Raw genomic sequence first — 21,867 nt, 5'->3', positions numbered from 1 at the left:
TACAGCTTCAGCTAACATGATGGTCATCTGTAGGTGGATTTAAGATCTGATTTTAGAAGAATCTTTGAGAAGAGAAAAACATTTCTTTATGGTACAAATAAATGTTTGATGATTTTATCAAGAGCTCGGACCCACATGCAGAAAAACCAATTCAGAGAGACCAGGGAAAAGGTTTAACAGGTTTATTGAGGAGATAATGCAAAATCTAGTGTTGCTCTGAACAATGCTCAACCGGAACTGGAAAGTGAGGGGAAGGCACTGCGGTTAGTTCAGGCTCAGTGGGAAATTTGATTCTTGAACTTGAAGAGACTGACTCACGTTTCCAGAAAAGTGGTTGATTCTTTGACTCCAGTCTGTGTGCGGTAGTTCCATGGTTTGTCTCATTCGGTGGAGGGCGGACGGGGTTTACCCAGAATGCGGTTGTTTGTAGGTGAACGGAGAAACTGACTGCCACTTGGATTTCCTGCAGTACTTGAACGGGTTGGTATGGAGATGAATCCCTTGCTCAGTGTGAAGCTTAAACGATCCCTTGGAGGAAAATAGATCCAAACCTCCAGTTTGAATTCCCAGCTCAGTTTGAAGCTCAGATGATCCTTCCAGGGAGAGAAGGTCCGAAAACATCCAGTTTGCAGGATGACTTCCTGCCGAGAGGCAAAGACAAAAAACTCGGTTAGGACTCAGGTTGACAAAACTCAGTTTGACTCAGTAAAAACTCAGCTTGGCTAGAGTACCCAAAACTGGCAAACACTTTGGCGTTGAAGTAGTGGCAGTCAGCAGCTTAAGAGCACTCTGTTAACGAGGTAACCCTCCGCAGGTGTGTGAGGAGGTGGACCAGAACCAGGCGCCTTCTGGTGGAGGAAGGGAGACAAACACAAAAACACAAACCACACAGACAGGAATCCTAACAAAGGCAAGTTTGTTTGTATATAGTGTTGCACCAATGCCATTTTTTGGCCCCGATACCTGATACCTGGCTGTGCAGTATCGGCCGATACCGATACCATCTGTTTGAAATTGATGTATGTATATATATGTACAACCACAGTACATACTACTTGAATGTAAGATAATTGCCATCATGGCTTTGTCAAGCTGCTGCCTACTTTTGTGAAGCAGGAAAACAGACTGATACAGAGTGAATCCAGTAGAGCCGTTTATTGCCTACCTGGAATGGGTGACAATAGTTGAATAAACTTTTGGCTCTCAAAATAATATCGGTGCCCTATTTGTCGGTACTTGCCAATACCGATACCACCGTTTTAGTGCAGTATCGGGGCCCCGCTCGATACTGGTATCAGTGCAACACTATTTCTATATTACAGTATAAATACAATTCAGTACAAGGACAATTCAAAGTGTTTTAAGTTAATTGAACACTGAAGTGGAAGTAAAAGAACAGCGGAATAAAAGCAAATGAAGATAAAAACACATTAAAAGCAGGCAGTAAAATGTATAAAACAGTTGGACCAAAACCTTAGACTAATTATACCAACATTTAAATGCAGTTCTAAAGAAATGGGATTTTAACTTTGACTTCAAAGAACTCAGACTTTTAGCAATTTTTCAGCCTTCTGGGAGTTTTTTCAAAGAAGTGGATCATAGGAATTAAATGCTGCTCCTCCATGTTTGGTTCTAGTTCTGTGTGTACAGAGTAGGCTGGAAATAGAAGGCCTGAGTTGTCTGGGAGGTTGATCCACTGACAACAGATCTGCTATGGATTGAGATGCTGATCTATTCAGTAATTAATAGTCTAACAGAATCATTTTCAAGTCTATTCTCTGAGCTACAGGGAGCCAGTGGAAGGACTTCAGAATATGCTGATATGTTCTACTTTCTTAGTTCTAGTGAGAACACGGGCAGCAGCTTTTTGGATCCGCTGCAGCTGTCTGATGGACTTTTTAGGCAAACCTATGAAGACACTGTTGCATTAATCAGTTCTACTGAAGATGAATGTATAAATTTGTTTTTACTAGATCCTACTTGGACATTAGTCCTTTAATCCTGGAAATGTACTTCAGGTGATAAAAGGCTGACTTACTAACTCCTCTGAAGGTTCAGGTCTGAGTCCATCATGACACCAAGATTTCAGCCATTATCAGTGGTTTCTAGCTGTAGTAGCTGAAACTGGGAGCAAACTATGGATCTGTCCTCATTTAGTTGGAGAAAATCATGTTGCATCCACATATTGATTTGTTTTAAGCATCTAAGAACAATTTAGAGATGCTAATTAACCTAACAGTCATGTATTTGGACTTTGGGAAGAACCAAAGTACCTGGAGAGAACATATAATACGTGGGGAGAACATGCAGCTTCCATGCAGAAAGAGCCTGGACCAGGAATCAAACGCAAGATATTGCTGCTGCAAGGCAACAGTGACACAAAATGTGTCTCTTTTTTATAGGCAGCTTTGATTATATTCATCCTAATTATGATAATTTGATTCTAAAGCACTTACAGTAGTTTTCTTCCTGTCAAAGGGTGCTGTTAAAAAAGGATAAGGAGGGTAACTTATTTCTGTATCATGGAAATGTTTGAATATTAAAGCTGATCATTAAATAAGGTGTTTAATTTTTTGTACATCATCTTGTGTGTTTTAAGATTAATCTGAATATATAATGCATGCTTAGGGTTGCCGAGGCCAGTGAAAAAATAAACGCCCCAATTTTCCATTCATGTTGGTGCAGAAAAGTTTGATCATTGCGGCACATGTTCAGTTCCTTGTTTTTTCACATAATTCCTGCAGTAATTAGCTGTAGCAGTAATTACCCATTTTCTATATGAATTCCAAGTTTATAAGCCCAGTTTCCATTCTTTTTACTAGAATGTTTTTTTCTTTCATAAATATAATACAGCCTTCAATGAGTTAAACATGTTGCTTTTTACCACATGTAGGAAAGGACTTATTGTGATTCTATAGTTAAATTCTATTCCCAGCCCGCTGGGAATTTATGTTTCTGATACTTTAAGATGTTTATTGCCCTCCCCTGTAGGGGTGGTAAAATATCTTATTTAATCAGATATTATTTCAGCTGTTATATACTGTTTATGACACACAGTCCTACTAACTGTGTGTTAGAACAATAGATGAAAGAGTGATTCGAGCACTAATCATGGTCAAACAGTTATTTCTGCACATAGATGGAATAAATTCACCACAACTTCTGTTCAAAATATAAGATTTTATTAACAAAAATCATTCAGCTCCACGTCAAACGTATTTCAGTTTAACACTCTCAACTAAGACTAGTAAAACTCAACTAAACTAAACTAACTACTATGTACAAAGAGGAAGGGGAAAACGGTTGAAAAACATATTACAGTTTAAGATGGATTCTGTGTTTGAAACCAAAGTTTATCTGAAATAATTTGGGATATGATCAAATTAGCTTTTCACTAATTTTAAAGAAATTGGAATGTTTTCAGACCAATTCACAATGCAAATCCATGAGGTGAATAAAACATTATTTGGCCAAATAATGTTTTATTGAATGATTTGCTTAATCAAGAACCAAAAATCTTTAGTTAAATGATTCTTTAACCTCCCTTGAAATAGCTAGCAGCGAATAGACATCAGGATTCCACTAAATGACTCTTGGTCAGACTTGGTAATGGAAATGTAATGAGCATCTGAGGAACACATGAACACTAATGTTACATCAGTGTTTAAATCCTTAGTGAATAAAGCTTGTCTAAGCTTTAGCAACAGCTCAACACATATTCCTGTAGCATAGCGTAGCATGCAGTCCATTCTTTAGCATCAATTAGCGGTGTCTTTACTCAGCAGTAAACACACGATATGATTAGCATCATCAAAAGACATATTGCTTGTTCTGTCCCTAATCATGCCAGACCGGCAAACCTTTTTCCATGTCCATTTGGAAAGCTTGAGTTTCATCAAGTTTTGCAGCTCTGCAGTCAGGGGCTCCTTTGTTCCAGTCTCACAGCAGAGGGTCCTCTCAGTCTCACCCCCAAGGATATGGTTCTCATCCAGTTTGGCTCTGTAAGTTCTGAAACTCAAGAGAAATGTGTTGCAAAAGTTCTGTTTGCAGCAGTTAGGTTCTGAAGAGTTCTGACTCATCCTTGATGGTTCTGGGGATCTGGTTCCCCTGGGGCCCGCATCTCCACTGTTGGCCACAGTGGGCCCCAGCTTTGAGCGCAGGAGCAAAAGGGACCAGGAGAGAGGTGCTGGAGCAGAAGAGAGCAAAAAGAGAAGAGAGCTCTGTGTGCTCTGTGGTTTTCTCCGTCCTCACAGGGAGTGGGGTAGGTTTTCACACCTCTGTGACTTCCATGTGACTTGCTGGTGGCTGCTTTTGCTGAAAAAGTGGGGGCTGCTGAAGTCCCCCAGCTGTTATTCACCAAAGCTGCGTTTTCTTCTCTGGTCATCCTATCAGGATGAAATATGGACACTGGTTCCCAATGTCCAAAAAGTATGATCATGGCATATGGCACAACAGACTTAAAAAAAATCGCTTATCAGCTTAATCTGTTTTTGTGACTCATTGTTGAAACAATTTTATTTCTAAAACAACTTTGTTAAAGAAATCCACAATAAAGGCAAACTAGCCTGAGGAAGGAACATCTACACTATAAGCATAGAAATGCTCTTTCAAGTGTGGATTTTAGTTCCTTTTGGTCAGGAGGAGTTGTCTTTGCAATGTGTTTTTCGAAATAGATATATATGTATAATGAAGCGGAACTGAGAGTATAAGGGTTTCCTCAGAAGAAGTGACAGCTTATATGTTTAGAAGTGAGGTCGTTTCTTAACACAAACGATGCAAGAGGAGGAAGTTCAATATGCTGCAGTGACGTTCAAAAATAAGAAAAAAAGGAAATCTATATGTAAGTTCTATTCTTTTTATTAATGCATCATAGAAGAAAACTCTGATAACTGATAAAACTTGATCTGTTAGCTTCTTTCTTTTTATTTTTTTTCTTAAATGCAATGTTGCTAAACGTTAATTTTTTTTATACGTTGATCGTTTCAGCTAAAAATGGGGAAGAATGTGCTTACGCTGAAGTAAATGTGAAAAATCTAAATACTCAACAGACTTCTGACTTAAAAGGTAAGTTGTAGAACAACTTATCTTTTCATAATAAAAGATCGTTTTAAAAAAAGCTCAGTGACTTTCCCTCTGAATGGTAGCCGGTGTCCTGCAGCTTTAGATGTGTCTATGCAGACGCCTAAATCAGGTCATCAGCAGGATGCTTTGGAGAAGGTAGAGCAGCCTCCTCATGTATGGAGGCCATAATCCTTGATGGAGCGGTCCTGGGTTTGAATCCTGATTTGTTAAAACCTTGTGTAATCCTTCATCCCATTTCCTGTCTCATAATTTGTAAAGTGTTGGCCACCAGTACCATGGAAAAAAATAACTTGTTGGACTGGAGACATGTCTAATAGTTTCAGAGCACTAGCCCTTGTGGTCTGATGAAAAGGACCCTAAAAAAAAAACCATCAGCTACTTGGTTGAAACGCCAGGCTTTCGAACTTTCTACAGGAAGATTGCCTGTTCTCTGTTCATCAGAGGGTTTTCTCTGGGTACTCCACCTTCCTCCCGTAGTTTAGAGATAATACTTTTTACTCTGAACTGCCCTTAGCTGCGATTGTTTGGGTGCAGGGTTGTTTGCCATGTTAGTGTGTCCTGCCTTTTCCAAAGAGAAAAGAACAACATTAACCCCTAAGAGACAAATTATGGATGATGAAGCGTTATTACCTTAAATGGTGTAAGGCAGGGTTCTTCAATCTAGAGGCCTGTTTCACAAAATCCAGAAATTAAAAGTTGAGGTAAGGAGATAAAGCCAGACTGTGTCTAGTTAGGTGTGAGTAATCCAGCCAAATGCAGGTCTGCAGCTGTCTTCCAGAGAACATGAGGTCAGTCACAGATTCACTGATTTGGTAAGCTATGGTGCAAAGACTGAAAGCCTAAATAGCCTATAATAAATATTTCCTAACCACTTCTCTATGGTGAAAATGTCAGAGCTACTTGTTATTTTCTCAAATGAAGAACTGTTAATTTAAAAACCAATAGAGGAGGACACTATTGCAACTTTTGTAATATATATATTTTTTTAACTTTCCCTTTAATGCAGGGGGATGGCATCATTAATGGCGTCAGGCATAAAAACTATATCAAGCAGTTCAAATGATTGATCACATTTTTTGACAACGGAACTTGCCAAACTGTGGATGGCAGGGTTAATTTCATTACTAAATCAGTCTACAAATGCTTTGGAACTTCCCTATTTCCAAAGCTCTGTTATAAAATATAATTGATCAAAACGTAATTATTTAATAATCAAAGAGAAAAAAGATTTTCTTATCACCTCAGTCTTGATTCCAACTTTCCACACCCTGGGTAGAGATTCCCCCCTCTCTGCTAATGATGAAAACCGACACAATAGGTGATCGATTTCCAAAGTTGTGGCCACACCCCCTTTAGGTTCTCAGTTAACCAGTATGGGATCTTGAGATCTACTACAAAAAGCAAAAAAAAAAAAAAAATTAACATTTAAGTGCTTATAGGCATGAAGATGTCGCTATAGAATGTGCTAAAAAAAAAAAGGCTTGGTATTTCCACTGCTGTGGTCGATCACCTCTTTAGGGGTGCTATTTGCTCAAATAACTATTTGATTCATAAGTCAACTCTGGTACCATTTTGTGGGTCAGAAGCTGAAAAGAAGTACAGAAAAAAGAATTTGTCCTCATTGTGTCATAAGAGGAATCCGTTCTGAAACTTTTATTCATTCAATTCACTTTATTTATATAGCGTCAATTCAGAACAAATTTAATCTCAAGGAACTTGAGATAATTCAACCAGATTATAGAGTCAAATTGGTTCAAAGTTTTCTATCTAGGAAAAAGCAGCTGATTGCTCGAAGGGAATCACTCACACCAAGCATGCTTGTAGTGACAGTGGAGAGGAAAAACTCCCGTTTTAACAGGAATCAGCCATCTGCTGAGGCCAACTGGGGTTCAAGGAGACAGAAGTGAACATAGAAAAAGAAGCAGAAATACTAAAGGTAACTGTCAACCAGCTCCACAGGCGCCCCGCCCAGGCAGATGAGCTCTGAGTCAGCTCCCATGTCAGAGGATGAAGAGATCATATCCAGCCAGTCACAGTCAGAGAAACAGGACTACACTGAAAAACAGGCCAAGCTCCAACATCTACGTATAAACAAGTGTGTTGACTACGTTTAATTAGTGACTCCGGTGAAAAATTGTGAGGCTGAAAAATCTATGACCCCAGAAATGAGCACATCTAATTCCAGGACAAAGACGCGGCTCAGGTATCGGCTTAAATATGAGAAAGACTTCACTCATAGTGGTTATCTGGTTTTTCGAAACAACAAAACAAGCAGAAAAAAAAAACAAATAATAGGATATGCAGTGATCTATCCCAAAATGTATTCCAAGTTTTTTACTTTGGGGTAGAGAAACATTTCAAACATGGAGGATGGGGGTTCCTGAGGACCAGGACTGATGACCCCTGGTCCAAAGCTTGAGAATGAAAGCAGTCATCTTTAAATTTTTTATTATTATTTGCTTCATTAAATTATTTAATTCTTCTGGTTGTTCTATTTTGGCAGGATGTTCATCAGAGAAAGGAGCAGAAAGAAAACGCCTCTACTGTCTGATTTTGGGTTGTTTGTTTGCCTTGCTTTGCATTGCACTGATGTTGGGAATCATAGGATTCCTTTTTTATCGTAAGTATAGCTTTAAAAATTATCCTGATTATATTTTTGACAGTCACATAGAGTCACAAAACCAAATAATGTCTTTATAAATTCAGTACCTATCAGAAATATCTGACTTTTATTGTGAAATACTGTTTTATCTGACTATTAATTATCAAAAGATTAATTCAAGTTTATATCAACTAATATATACATTCTGATAGTGAAAATGGAAGTTAGAGTCCTATAAAATCCTATAAAATCCAGGAGCCAGATGTTTGGAGTTCTCATTAAAGGACCTATGTTGTGTAAAATCAACTTTTTTATCTTTCACTTTTGACTATGTTATAATCAGGGTTGCACATAATATTATTAGCCTTGTTCTGAGAGAAGAACTTCAGGTTGTTTCTTGGTCTGCTCGTTTTAAAATACATTTTTCCTCAACCCACCGTACACAAGAAACGCAATATGATGGTGGATAATGTAACATGAACTTTAATTTCAACTGAAAACGAAGAGAATTAGTAGAAAAAACAAATGTCTGATCTTAAAGTTTTATAACTTTGTTATAACAAGGCTGTATTTCAAGCTCTTGACGCTAAATGAGTGAAAAAACACTTTTATAACACTTAAACCAAATGAAATGACAGCTATAGGCATTATTTCATCATATACTTCCCTGTTCTGTGGGCGATTTTGAAAGGCTTTCGAAACATGATATGCATCTTTTAAGCAGACGGTTAAACCTGGTTGAGAAATAAGAAGTTAGCGGCTCTCAGCAACAAATTCAAGTCAGACAATTAAAACTTACTGATCAGATCAAAAACTTGACAAAAGTGTACAATGTTTTAGAAAGCAAGATCAAAAGTCTAAACATGCAACAAGAGGAGCGGAAAAATCAAACTGGCAAGCTGGAGGAACAAATAAAAAAGCTGAAGGAACAAATGGAAAAGCTGGAGGAAATTCAGAATGAGCTTAACGTCAGCAGAGCTCAGTGGAGCATTAATGAGTACTGTCTTAAAAAGAGCAACGGTAAGAACAGATCTTCTGATATCTAAAAGCAACAGACAATAATAGCATTTTGCTGCTAAACATGTTCTTGTTTATCTTTGCTGTTTAAGGCGGAAAGTGTTCGCCATGTCAGGAAGGCTGGAACCATTTCCAAACCAGCTGCTATGCATATAATGATGCAGACGAAAAGGATCGAAAAAACTGGACTGAAGCACGAGAAAACTGTACAGGAAAGGTTTCAGATCTGACTGTTGTAGAAAACGAGGAGGAAAAGGTAAACACCTTGTGTTAAATTAAACAAAATTTTATGGAAAAAAACTGTTAATCATATATGTACAGTTTTTAAATCCCTCTCTATGTTTTTGTCATGTCAAACATAGAAGGAGATAAACAACAACTTTAGTCCTGCTATAAAGGGCATCAAGGGATACTGGATTGGCCTGAGAGCTGATCAAGGAAAATGGAAATGGATCAACGGGGCTGAACTGATCAATACGTGAGAAACACAAACATTCTTATTCTATGATTGGTCAAATTAATGGGTTTATATATAACTGATGTTTCTCTTCAGGAGCTGGATAAAACACAATGCAACTGATGGTCAGTGTGTGACTGTTCTCAAAGGCGACGAGTGGAGATCAGTTAGCTGTGATGAGAAGAACGCCTGGATCTGTGAGAAGAAGGCTTTAACTATTAATTAGGTCACATTTAAACTTCTAAAAGACATTCAAATGTATTTAAACATAAAAACCTGAGCGTAAATGTTGTTATTTTAGACTGAGTTAAACTATTTACTTATCCACATTTACCAAATGTTACTTTTTATTATATATATTTTTTCGATAGAAAAGATATCTTAGTATATTAAAAATATGTATTTGTTGTCCATTTTTTATCAAATATTGAGTAATTACGGAATAAGAGAAAATGTTTTAAGCACTGTGCATCTTCCAGTATATGAAATCCTACATGTGGTAAAATCTGCTGCATAGACTGAAAACAGAACCATAATCCACATTAATGTTCCAAAGGAGATGCTCTGTTCTCCTCTCTACTAACTTCTTATGATTTCAAATGTCTGTCCACATGTTTTTTCCTCCATTCTAAGCTTTATGTGCTGTGATTAGCTTCACCATAATGAAAAGCAATAAAGGAACTAAACATTTATACAAGAGATTAAGAAAAATCTCAAGGAAGGTTTTCTGTATATGCTTTTGCTACACATTAGGCTCATTAATTTATGTTAAAATCCAGAAAGAAAGAGAATTTTTTTTAAATATATATATCTATATATCAGGGAGAATATGCAGACTCCATGCAGAAAGACCCCGGGACAAGAATTGAACCGCGAACCTTTTTGCTGCAAGGTAGCAGTGCTATCCACTGCTCCACTGAGCAGCCCATATACATATATATATTTAAAAAAATATATTTTTGATTTATTTTTTACTATTATTGGTGATTCTAATTCAACAGATACACATTCACTTACAATTCAACATAACCTTTACATACAATGAATGTTGAGTATAAAAAAAATGTGAGACCCTGTTTTCTTTGGTCAGTACAGCAACAAAATTATTATTTGGTCCTGTTGATTATTTTATTTATTTGTTTATTTGACAGGGACAGTACAATTAAACATTGCAACCGCTAATTTGCAGCCTTCGTCCCTGGTTAGGCTTTTAAAAGGTGTTAGCATTAAGGGGGAGGGAGGTTAGTAACGACACACAGATGCATAAAAAAAAACAAGAGAAGTTAAAAAAACAATGATGTGAAATGTATTAGTCTCCTTGAGTTCACTGGAGTTAATTAGACATTGTTTAGAAATATTACTTTAGACTTCTTCCTTTAACATAAATATATCAAATTGAATCATATGAAATCTGATTAGCATCAATATGAATTACTAGTCAGAATTTGTTGTCAATACCTATAGATGGCCAGCAGAGGGTACTGTTGAAGCCCTAGATACATTTTTAGGCCTCTATCATAATGGAAACAAAAATGGTTTCATATTAAAAAAACAAAATAATTTCCATTTGTAGTGGGATGCAAAAGATTGATGCTGATAAATTCACACTATTAACAGGCAGATGGTTTTTATTCTGAGGGTTTTTAGTTTTTCTTGATATTGTGCTGGAAGGTTTTATTGGAAAGTTACTGTGAATTAGATCCATCAATACAGCAGAATTTCTCCTGTATTTTTGTCAGGGAGTCTTATTTTTCCTACATGTTTATAAATTTCATATTCACACAAGTATATAGCATTCTAAAAATCTACATATTTGAAACAATTTAACCATAACTTTAGCGTTATAAATCCAGAACATAAAACCTACATGAATATCATGAAATACATTAAACATTAATAGGATGATTTTTTATTGGTAAGTCATTTCTTATAATAATAAAGTTTTAATAATAATAATAAAGTTTTACTGTGTCAGACTCAGTTTTTTTCTTGACTTTACATACATACATGACTTTAAAATGACTGAACATTTGAAAAACTGTTCAATTCAAAGGATGAGATGGATTTTTTACAGGACGACCTTAAAGGAAATTTGTCTTAACTTCACTGACTGATTCAACTATGGATTTTTAAAATACGGTAATTGATGTATGATGTTAAACAAAAAGGAACAGAAAGCTTAAGTCTAAGCTCTCTCTATTTTTCAGTAGAAAAATAATGTTTTAAAACCTGAAAAGAAATTTTATTATTGATTAATCTGGCCACAAATTTTCCATTTTAGTGATGTGAGTGATGGACAACAGTGAAAGAGAAGGTAATGTTAGAAAAATGTACTAAATTATTTTTAGGGAAAAATAATAAAACCCTCCTGCCTCAACATTTTGAATTTCTCTCCTTCATGAAAGCTTTAGGCTAAAATCCTATTTCTCCTCATAATGTACCTGGTGTATTTTTTTGAACCACTGTCATTAACATTAAATTAGGAAATATTACATTTTAAAGTAGCTGGACTAAAATGTATAATTTGAACAAATTAAGTATAAAAAGCATTAAAGTCAATCATGATTTCAATTTAAACCTGTGAAAAACTCGTAAAAAGTATTTGTAAATTTCTCTACAAGCTCATGAATCCAAACTCTGATAACTTGTTCTTGTTATTTAACTTCTGCCTTCTAGCTCAAATAATTTGGTTCAATTTGCTGTAATCTATAAATATTTAAAAGAGTAAAAGAAAGGAGAAAGGAAACCTGCCTGGGATCTTTATTTTTCATAAAATGAATGGAGCTCCATGTCCTCTTCATGTTGACAGGAGATGGATATTGCAATATAAGTGAAAGGTGATGATCTGACTTTTATATTTATAGAAAGTGTTTCAGAGATAATTCACTCTGACTTATTAATATGTTAATTTGAAAGACTTAAGCTTAACTTGGAGCTACTTTTCTCCTGAGACCTGATAACTTTAGAGATAGGAAATAATTGTATTGAAACATTTTATTGTAAAATCCTGCTGAATCATGCAGCCATTATCTGTTCAGTCTTGTTTATATTGGCAGAGATGTGTCTAAAATAGTTATGTCACCTTAAGTCACACATTTAAATGTCTGCAACCAAAAACAGAAGGAGGAAGGAAATAACATTACGTCCATCTTCTCTGTTAGTCAACTTTAGAGGGGTTCCGGTTCCAGTCAAGTCATTCTTCAAAGTAAACCTGAAGATGTCAGAGGAGGAAATTCACTATGCTTCAGTGGTGTTCAAAAGTAAGAAACCACAACAAACAAAACGTAAGTTTAAAATCTCTTCTTTTGCATAGCATAAAAAATATTGAACTGATAAAACTTCCGTCAGTTTCTGTGTTTATGAGGTAATCTTTATTTTCAATGTGGATAGATTTTACTGATATCCTCCGAATCGTTCTACATTATAAGTGGTGAGGGAAGAAAATATCAAACATGCTAACATAAATGGTGAACATTAGAGAGTAGAGTTAATCATTTTAACTTTATTAAGGAGTTGGAAATTTGCCCTGCAATCTCTGATTCTTTTAAATCCGATGATCAGCCCATGACGTCAATAAACACAATCTTACGATTTTAATCCTGATATCAAAATGTCTTTTCAGCCTGTAAATATATTACAGCAGGATAGAAATGCTTAAAAATACAAAGAATATACAGCTAGGAGTGGCGTTGGTGTAGATTCTCACACATCCAGCAAATTAAAACCCTAAGAGCTCAGCTTAAAGATCTTCTGTTGCTTCTCTTTCCCACTAGCAGTAACAATCCAAAATAAAACAGAAACAATTGATTCATAAGTATTTATATTTTATTGATTTAAATCCAATTATATTCAATTTATTTATATACAGCCAATTAACAACCCATCATTGTTTACAGACATAATTGAACCAGATCATCCAGTAATACCGGCGCAAAGTTTTCTATTTAAGGAAAACCAGCTGAGTTCATCGACTCATAGACTCAAAGTTAATGCCTCACACTAAGCATGCTTGTTGTATTTCAGCTGCAAAGGAGGAAGAAACTATTTATGATGAAGTAAAGTTGCAAAACGATCCAACTCAGCAGACTTCTGGCTCAAAAGGTATGTCGTAAAACTATTTGAATGTGTTTTTAAACTAAATGTTCTTTGTCACATTCTTATCTTCAGGTAACACAGAGTACATGTCAGATTAAATAAAACTACTTCAGCGATAGTTTCAAGGTTACTTTATTGTATGTCTCGTTCCATGTCTGTTGGTTGTGCTGTTCTTTTTACATCTCGTTGCAGGTGATGAAGCAGAATGAAAATGTTTTATCATTATCTCATTTCTATCTCCTCTTTATTTAATCTTTTCTCCCTATTTTTCTGTTTTTCCTCTTCTATTCTACTTACATTGCAGTGTCCATATAATCTGTAAAACTCCCGGCATAATTATAATAAATCAATTTATATGCATGAAACAATCGGAACACTATGGCGATAGCCGTACTGCTCCACTTGTGAAAGTAAGATCTGTAGGGCTCTTTTTGGCATCAAGAATTATTCTTATTGCAACATTCCCAGACAGGACACTGTAAAAAAAATAAAATAAATAAATGAACTAAATGTTCTGATTGTAGAGTTTAACCTCCATCTATTACTGTTCTAGTTCAAAGTTGGTCAAACTGTTTCAGACATACCGTAAATCCTCTAATATAGGCCGGGGCCTTTATTCCACTCAGGTACATCTTGGTCCAGGCCATTATTGGAAGGAGGCCAGAATTAGAGGCAATTTTTCTGCACGGCAATACAAATAAAAAGACACAGAATGGAATCTTGGCCAAACTGACATGCAAAACAAATTATTTTTTTTTTAAATAATGGAAATTGTTCTGCCATCACAGCAAAATTTTATTTGAGGCAGGCTAGGTGGAAGTAGGCTACCAGTATCATATATTTCAAGGGAAATTCAGAACAAAGAGGCCAATGAAATTCTGTAATTTTACCACCAGACCTACCGGTAATCACATTTGTCTCTCAGATCAGAATGATTGTGTAAGGCCACTACCATCTCTGTGTAAGGATGGGACTTCCCATGCTAATTGATTGGATTCATTAGCAAACATTGCCCCTCCGTGTCACTTATATGTTACTATGACAAGTTGTTGAGGACTGCCCAGAAACATTGTTGGTTCTATTTATAGCCTGTATACGAGACCGGCCATTATTAGAGACCCGGCTGCTAATTGAATGCAGGCCAATATTAGAGGATTTACGGTAATCAGGGTTCAACAGATATTAATTGCTGTGACCTGTTAAAGACTTCAAGAGTGTTCTTCTAGAAACGTGCTGCATAATCATTAAATAACATTATACATATTTTAGCTTTATCGGCTGCACAGTGAAGCAACAATTAAAGCAAATTTCCTGGGTTTGAATCTCTGGGTGTTCCTGTACAAAGACTGCATGTTGTCCTCATGCATGAACAGAATCTCTCAGACAGCACAAAAGGGAAAACAATCTTTAGGAAGAAATTCATTTACTATCTTATTTGTTTTGTGCTTCATTTTGATGAATTTTTGGTTTCCATTGATTTTAAGCTTGTTTTGTGATGAATAAACTTTGCTTAATATAGATATTTAATCATATTTGTTGTTTTACTACAGCAGGAATTTTATCAGAGAAGGAAGCTGGAAGAAAACATGGCTGCTGTCAGATGCTGACTTGTTTTTTGGTGACTTTCAGCATCATTTTGGTATTGGGAATCATAGCAACTGTTTACTGTAAGTAGTGTTTTATAGAGGAATACCAATTTATATTCTATAAATAACTTTATAAGTTTAAATTATTTTACAAACACTTTCTAAACAAAATTAATCTTACAGAAATGATGGAAAAAGATTTTTATTAGATATTTATTGAAATGTTTGGCTAAACAATGTTAAGGCACTTTTGAAAATAAAAGTCAATCTTTAGATTTCTTTTAAAGGTATTTTTTATTCTAATCCTAATCCTGGAAAGTCATTAGGTTTAAACCTCTGTTTAAATCTTCAAAAAACAATCATTAAACTACTTGATAAAAAATGTTTTTTATTGTTATTTTGCAGTTTTTTCTTTTCATGACATGAAGATAAACCAGCTAAGAGCAAACAAGGCAGAAAACAAGAACTTAACGGCCCTCAACAACAAACTCAGATCAGAAAACCAAAACTTAACGTACCAGAATGAAAACCTGACCCACGTCTACAATGACTTAGAAACCAGAATCAGAAATCTGACCGTGGAACAAGAACAGCTAAAAAATAAAACCCAGGATCTGAAGAGACAAACCGATGAGCTGGAAGGACGGCAGAACGACCTGAAGGAACAAATAGAAAACCTGAAGAAAACTCAGAATGAGCTTAATGTCAGCAGAGCTCAGTGGAGCATTGATGAATACTGTCCTAAAGCAACAAAGGGTAAGAATAGATCTCCTAAAATCTACAGTAAAGACAAGAGAAAACAGTTTTCATTAAATATGGTTTTGTTGATCTTTGTTGTTTAAGGGAGAAAATGTAAGCCTTGTCAAAAAGGCTGGAGTACCTTCACAACCAGCTGCTATGCATATAATAACGCAAAGGTTGAAAATCAGAGAAACTGGAATGGAGCACGAGAAGGCTGTAGAGAAAAGGGTTCAGATCTGACTGCTGCAGCAAATGAAGAGGAAAAGGTAAAAAACCTGTATGAAATGAGATTTATTTTGAACATGATACAAATATAAAAAAAAAATAAAATAGTGCACAGTAACAAGAAGTGCATAAAAAAGAAGAGAAAAATACAGATATTTGTTTCCATTAACATATCATGCTCAAAAATGGGGTAGGAAGAAGTGAAAACTTATTAACTCCTAACTTATGAACTGCATCTATAAATTTATATAGAAACTGCTGATTATGTTTGTAAAATTTTTAAATGTCTCTATTCATCATTGTCATGTTGATATTAGGGTTATATCAATGGGATCAGTCCTAAAGAAGAGGGGATTAAAGGATACTGGATTGGCCTGAGAGCTGATCAAGGAAAATGGAAATGGATTGATGGAACTGAACTAAGCAATCAGTGAGAGATGCATACTTTTTATCCTTTTAATGGTAAAATAAGTAAATTAATATCTAACTGATGTTTTTCTTCAGGGACTGGATAGAAGGGAAAGCAACTGATGGTCAGTGTGTGACTGCTCTCCAAGACGAACAATGGAGATCAGTTAGCTGTAAGGAGAAGAATGCCTGGATCTGTGAAAAGAAGGCTTTAAGTGTTGATTAGGTCACATTTAAAGTAAATAAAAACAACAACCTGTAAATGTTTGTTTTTCCACACATCATAAAATGATGAACATAAAGTTAAACTGTATTTTACATCCTCTCTGTGCTTTTAACACGTGATGCCATCTTGAAATGCTTGGCGACTCAAATATTGCACTGCCGCTTGAATTACATAACAATACTTGTAATTGTGACACACCAACTACACCAGACTGAATTTATATAGTTGCAAAAATAACCCTGTTTATAATAACGACGTTTCGAAATTCCCGACCCACAGCTTGCAGTATGATGGGAGGGTGAGTTTACCTTCTCCTTGGTATGGTTGGTATGATGCTTCTGAGCTTTCAGTTAATAAAGGGTTAAAGATTGTTATAGGCTGCTGCTATAAACGTTTGTGGAGAAATTCGGATGCCATTCTATATAAAACATGAGTCTATTATAAATGCACCAATGTGTAATACTAACAATATTACAGATTTTAAAGAACAATTGTTGTAAAATTGTGTTTGACTCAATGAATATTTGCTGTTTTTATCACACAGACTGAATAAAAATGTTTTTTTTTTTCCATCTGTCAAACGATGCACTTGCTCACATTTACCAAAGATTCTTTCAAATTTATTTCAGGATGTTAACATATTCTCCTGAGTTTTGAGTATAGTTTCAATGGTTGAAAACATTAATGTGTGCACGTTAAATCTTTATAAATTCTTACTTATGGTAAAACCCAATATCTAGACTGAAGAATAGAAACAAAAACAGTTATGTTAAAAAAAATGGAGATGCTTCTGTTTATTAATTTTATCTTTTATTTTTATTCTCTTTATATGTACTATAATTATCTTCACTGAACCAGTTAGCTTGAAAACATTTCAGCTATAAATAATGATGTAAATTAAATGATTTACGTTCACACAAAGCTGGTGACATCAGCAATGCAATAATTGTTTTACTGGTTCTGAATTTTCTTTTTTCAGTGATAATTTTTAAAGCTGAATGCAAAAACCACCGTGCTGCTGTTGGACTTCTGTGCTAATCATGGACTGTCCATAACAAACACCATATTCAAGCATAAGGGCGTCCATATCTGCTCTTGGCATCAGGACACCCTAGTTCATGATCATTGTTGTAGTTTTTTTTCTAAACTGTGGCCACATAACTGGAACATTGAGGCAAAGAGAGGGCTAGAAAGCTCACTGACAGCTACCTGGCGGTGGGTTAGCTACGATGGAGGGGGAGGATGCTGGTCAGACCCAGCGGTTCCAAACATACTGTGACATTTCTTTAACTACAAACTCTGGGAGAAGTTTGGATATGTTCTAAGGGAGGTGAGGGACATAGGCTGTTTCTCAATATTTGTAGTTTTGCGTTCTAATGTGCTTGTTTACTTGTGAAACGTCATCAGCCTCAGCACTAGTGATGTTCCAGTTCACAAGAACACAAGAAGGAGAACGGGCAAAGTCCCTGGATGTTGTTATCCTCCCTCCCTATTTACCAAGTATATATCAGAGCAGACTTGTCCGTTCTTGAGTTTGACAGCTATCCCAGCATGCACTGCGGCAGCAGCAGCTTCCAATGGAGCGCTCACAGAGCTTAGAGTATTGAGTTAAAAGTTACCTGAATATCCCCTTACATTGGCACACCAAAACCCCAACGTAATAAGACATACTTAAGAGGAGTTGAGGATGTTTTTACTACCTGAAAGTGCTTCAACACAATATCTATCAAAACTGATGTGCAAAAAAAAAAAAAAAAATCTACTTTAGGTGTTTTAAAAACAAACAGACCATTTTCAAATAAGGCTGTCAGGACAAAATGTGGAAAACGTTAAGAAATGTGAATACTTCCCTGATGCTCTGTGGGTTAAAGTGTTTGAAACATTTCTATTAGAACATTTATGAATTACAAAAGTATTTTTCCTGCAAATCTAAAATGTTCGCTGCAGCATCATGGAAGACACACTTGATAAAGTAAGATAAAAAAAAAAGGAACTTAAAACCAAACATACGTTAACTTCTTGGTTTAAAGAATCTTTATAAGTTTCTGTATGATCACTTTAAAACTAAAGCCTTTATTATTAAGGTTGTTGTTTTTTGTCTCAACAGAAAAAAAAACTTTTCTTGTTGAGAATCAGGATAGTGAACTGTAGCTCCTTGAATAACAGGTTGGTAAGTTAAGACTTTAAACACGTCATAAAAGCAGAACTTAGAAGTCCTTTTGAGGGTAAAAAGTCTGAGGTTTTTCTCTGTGACGGTTACCTTCTGTCCTCATATGATGTGTTGAAACTTTTACAGAATGGACAGAAAAGCTCAAAGTCTGCATGGTGCATCTGAGAACCCAAATCTTTATTTGTCTGGAGGTAAGAGGCAACATGTTAAGGCTTTTGTTTTTAGTTACAGTATATTCCGAATATTTTATAATAATTATAATTATCTTACTTGATCCTTGTACTTGTAATCTGTTTAAACTACAATTTATGAGGCGTTAGATTTTTTTTCACCTTACAAGTAAAACCATGTTTGTGTTTTAATGAACATAGAAGGAAGATATGTTTATGAGGGAGTAAACACATAGTTAGAGGTATTTGTTTCCTGGAAATAACAATAAACTTTGAATAAATTCAGAAACACAAAAGATGAACAAACCTAATCAAAGCCAGAAAATGGAAAGTCAGCCATTAACTGCTGCTCTTTTAAAGAGGACCTTTGGTTTAGAGGACATTGTATTTTATTCTCACGTTTTTCAGAGGAAACTGCAGAATCGGACTATCCTCAAGTAGCAGCAGGTGCTGAGATGAAGATGAGAGCTACCCCAGGTAAAACATGAACAAAGTGGAATATCAAAGTCTTAACGATAAGCTTTGGGCTTAGAGATTCAAATGTGAATAGGACAACTTAAAGTTATTTTTTTTATTTAGAAAACCCATCCAGTTAATGATAGTAAGTCTGACAGTATTTCCTTTTCTAAAATAATAATAATAATAACAAAAATATTTTTCTTTTTTTTATCAGGTCACAAGTTTCAGGGTTTCCCAGTAGCAGTTTATTGGCTGATTCTGTTGGTAGTTATCCCGCTGCATGTCTACAGTAAGTCACCTTAATAAAAGTCACAGCAATCATTCACACTTGTTTCATTCCTTTGATCATTTATTTTTCCTTAGTTTATTTCATTCTTTTTTGGCTCTACTTTTCCTATATCTCATCCAAAATAATGAGGTTATCCTGATCTTTTTTTGTATTTATGCTGCTATATGTTTGGGCTGCTGGATCACATAGGGACCACTTTACCTCGTTCTGCTTCATTCTGTCTCTCTTCTCCCATTCTGTGGTGTTTGTTAAGTTCCACTCATAACTTCATGTTCTCTCTGCCTTTTGTCGTCATAGTAGCTTCACCTGGTCTGTTGATGTTTAACTGTGACCTCATCCTGGATTGAAATATCAGGTGTGCTGCTGCTATCGACATCTCTGTTTATAGATGTTGGAGTTTTGCTTGTTGCCAGTGTAGTCCTGTTTTTTCTACTATGACTGGGTGAGATGGCTCGGACCTTGTCTGCATGGCTGTGTCTTTCCTGAACAAGATGGACAGCTGTCCCAGCATGCATCAGTACGCTTCTGTTCCAACTGACCCATTTCTATGTTGCCTGCTCCCGTTCTTCATGAGTCCAGACTTTCCTGTGTTCTTCTTAAGAACATACTTGGTGAGGACACGAGTCCGTTCTCACGTTCTTGTGAATTGAGAAACGGTGTACGACTGGATGCAATTAAGTGGTTTTCATAACCAATCTGACAGTGTTGTCTCTGTAAAACACATTGAAATGACGTTTGTTGTGAATTGGCGCTATTTAAATAAGCTTTTTTGAATTAAATAGAATTTTGAAGAATATGTTGAAATGCTCTCAGAGGATTTTAATTTCAACAAGCTTCCTTTTAAAGACCAATCGTCTTTTTATAGAGTTTATTTTCTGGAATGCTAATACCATAAGCATAACTTCTTAATGTCTGATTGTTTTTCTGAAATAAATTAGGTGAAGAAATTTTCTTATTTCATCGTTGTATATTCACACCATATACTTTTTTCAATTTGAAAAGAAGCTTCAAAATGTTTTCTGCAGATTGATTTATTGTTCTTATATTTGCACATCAAGTTATCAATTCAAATTTATTTAGGTTGCAAAACTGAGGACAAAAGGATAACAGATAAAGTGCTTCAGTGTCATTAATGTTTTTTTTTCACTGTTTTAGTTCACAGTAATCTAATGAGAGAACTTCATCAAGTGAAAAAACAAAATCATGAGTTTGAGGGAGAGAAAGAAACCCTGAAGGAACAAATAGAAAAGCTGAAGGAAACTCAGAATGAGCTTAATGTCAGCAGAGCTCAGTGGAGCATTGATGAATACTGTCCTAAAAGAACAAATGGTAAGAATAGATCTCCTGATATCTAAAAGCAACAGACAATAATAACATTTTGCTGCTAAACATGTTCTTGTTTATCTCTGCTGTTTAAGGCAGAAAGTGTTTGCCATGTCAGGAAGGCTGGAACCAATTCCAAACCAACTGCTATGGATATAATGATGCAGACGAAAGGGATCGAAAAAACTGGACTGAAGCACGAGAAAACTCTACAGGAAAGGTTTCAGATCTGACTGTTGTAGAAACCGATGTGGAAAAGGTAAACAGCTTGTGTTAAATTAAACTGAATTTTATGGAAAAAACTGTTAATCATATATGTGCAGTTTTTAAATCACTCTCTATGTTATTGTCATGTCAAACGTAGAGTAAGATAAACAACACATTTAGTCCTGCTATAAATGGCATTGCTGGATACTGGATTGGCCTGAGAGCTGATCAAGGAAAATGGAAATGGATCAACGGGGCTGAACTGATCAATACGTGAGAAACACAAACATTCTTATTCTATGATTGGTCAAATTAATGGGTTTGTATCTAACTGATGTTTCTCTTCAGGAGCTGGATAAAACACAATGCAACTGATGGTCAGTGTGTGACTGTTCTCGAAGACAGAGAATGGAGATCAGTTAGCTGTGATGAGAAGAACGCCTGGATCTGTAAGAAGAAGGCTTTAACTGTTAAATAGGACACATTTAAACTTCTAAAAGACATTCAAATGTATTTAAACATAAAAACCTGAGCGTAAATGTTGTTATTTTAGACTGAGTTAAACTATTTACTTATCCACATTTACCAAATGTTAATTTTTATTATATATTTTTTTTCGATAGAAAAGATATCTTAGTATATTAAAAATATGTATTTGTTGTCCATTTTTTATCAAATATTGAGTAATTACGGAATAAGAGAAAATGTTTTAAGCACTGTGCATCTTCCAGTATATGAAATCCTACATGTGGTAAAATCTGCTGCATAGACTGAAAACAGAACCATAATCCACATTAATGTTCCAAAGGA

The 21,867-nt window shown here is 35.5% G+C and overlaps 2 protein-coding genes across 2 annotated transcripts; both read left to right on the top strand.

The window, feature by feature from the left end:
• The first annotated feature begins 4,705 nt into the window (after positions 1 to 4,705).
• On the top strand, positions 4,706 to 9,505 carry LOC119788195 (C-type lectin domain family 17, member A-like). The gene is made up of 7 exons (XM_038292388.1): positions 4,706 to 4,840; positions 4,987 to 5,064; positions 7,586 to 7,702; positions 8,525 to 8,704; positions 8,794 to 8,957; positions 9,067 to 9,179; positions 9,255 to 9,505. Exons 1-7 carry the CDS (start codon positions 4,774 to 4,776, stop codon positions 9,382 to 9,384), a joined length of 849 nt encoding a protein of 282 aa, XP_038148316.1. The 5' UTR covers positions 4,706 to 4,773; the 3' UTR covers positions 9,385 to 9,505.
• Positions 9,506 to 12,345: 2,840 nt separating this feature from the next.
• On the top strand, positions 12,346 to 21,541 carry LOC119788202 (CD209 antigen-like). The gene is made up of 12 exons (XM_038292397.1): positions 12,346 to 12,442; positions 13,182 to 13,259; positions 14,804 to 14,920; positions 15,245 to 15,595; positions 15,683 to 15,846; positions 16,123 to 16,235; positions 16,310 to 16,428; positions 19,188 to 19,256; positions 20,683 to 20,856; positions 20,946 to 21,109; positions 21,215 to 21,330; positions 21,406 to 21,541. Exons 1-12 carry the CDS (start codon positions 12,376 to 12,378, stop codon positions 21,533 to 21,535), a joined length of 1,662 nt encoding a protein of 553 aa, XP_038148325.1. The 5' UTR covers positions 12,346 to 12,375; the 3' UTR covers positions 21,536 to 21,541.
• Positions 21,542 to 21,867: the final 326 nt, after the last annotated feature.

Source organism: Cyprinodon tularosa, unplaced genomic scaffold (genome assembly GCF_016077235.1).
Source record: "Cyprinodon tularosa strain WSP-4 unplaced genomic scaffold, ASM1607723v1 ctg311, whole genome shotgun sequence".
NCBI classification, from domain to species: domain Eukaryota; kingdom Metazoa; phylum Chordata; class Actinopteri; order Cyprinodontiformes; family Cyprinodontidae; genus Cyprinodon; species Cyprinodon tularosa.
The sequence above is the reverse complement of the archived record's forward strand: the minus strand, read 5'-3'. Positions and strand labels throughout refer to the sequence as shown.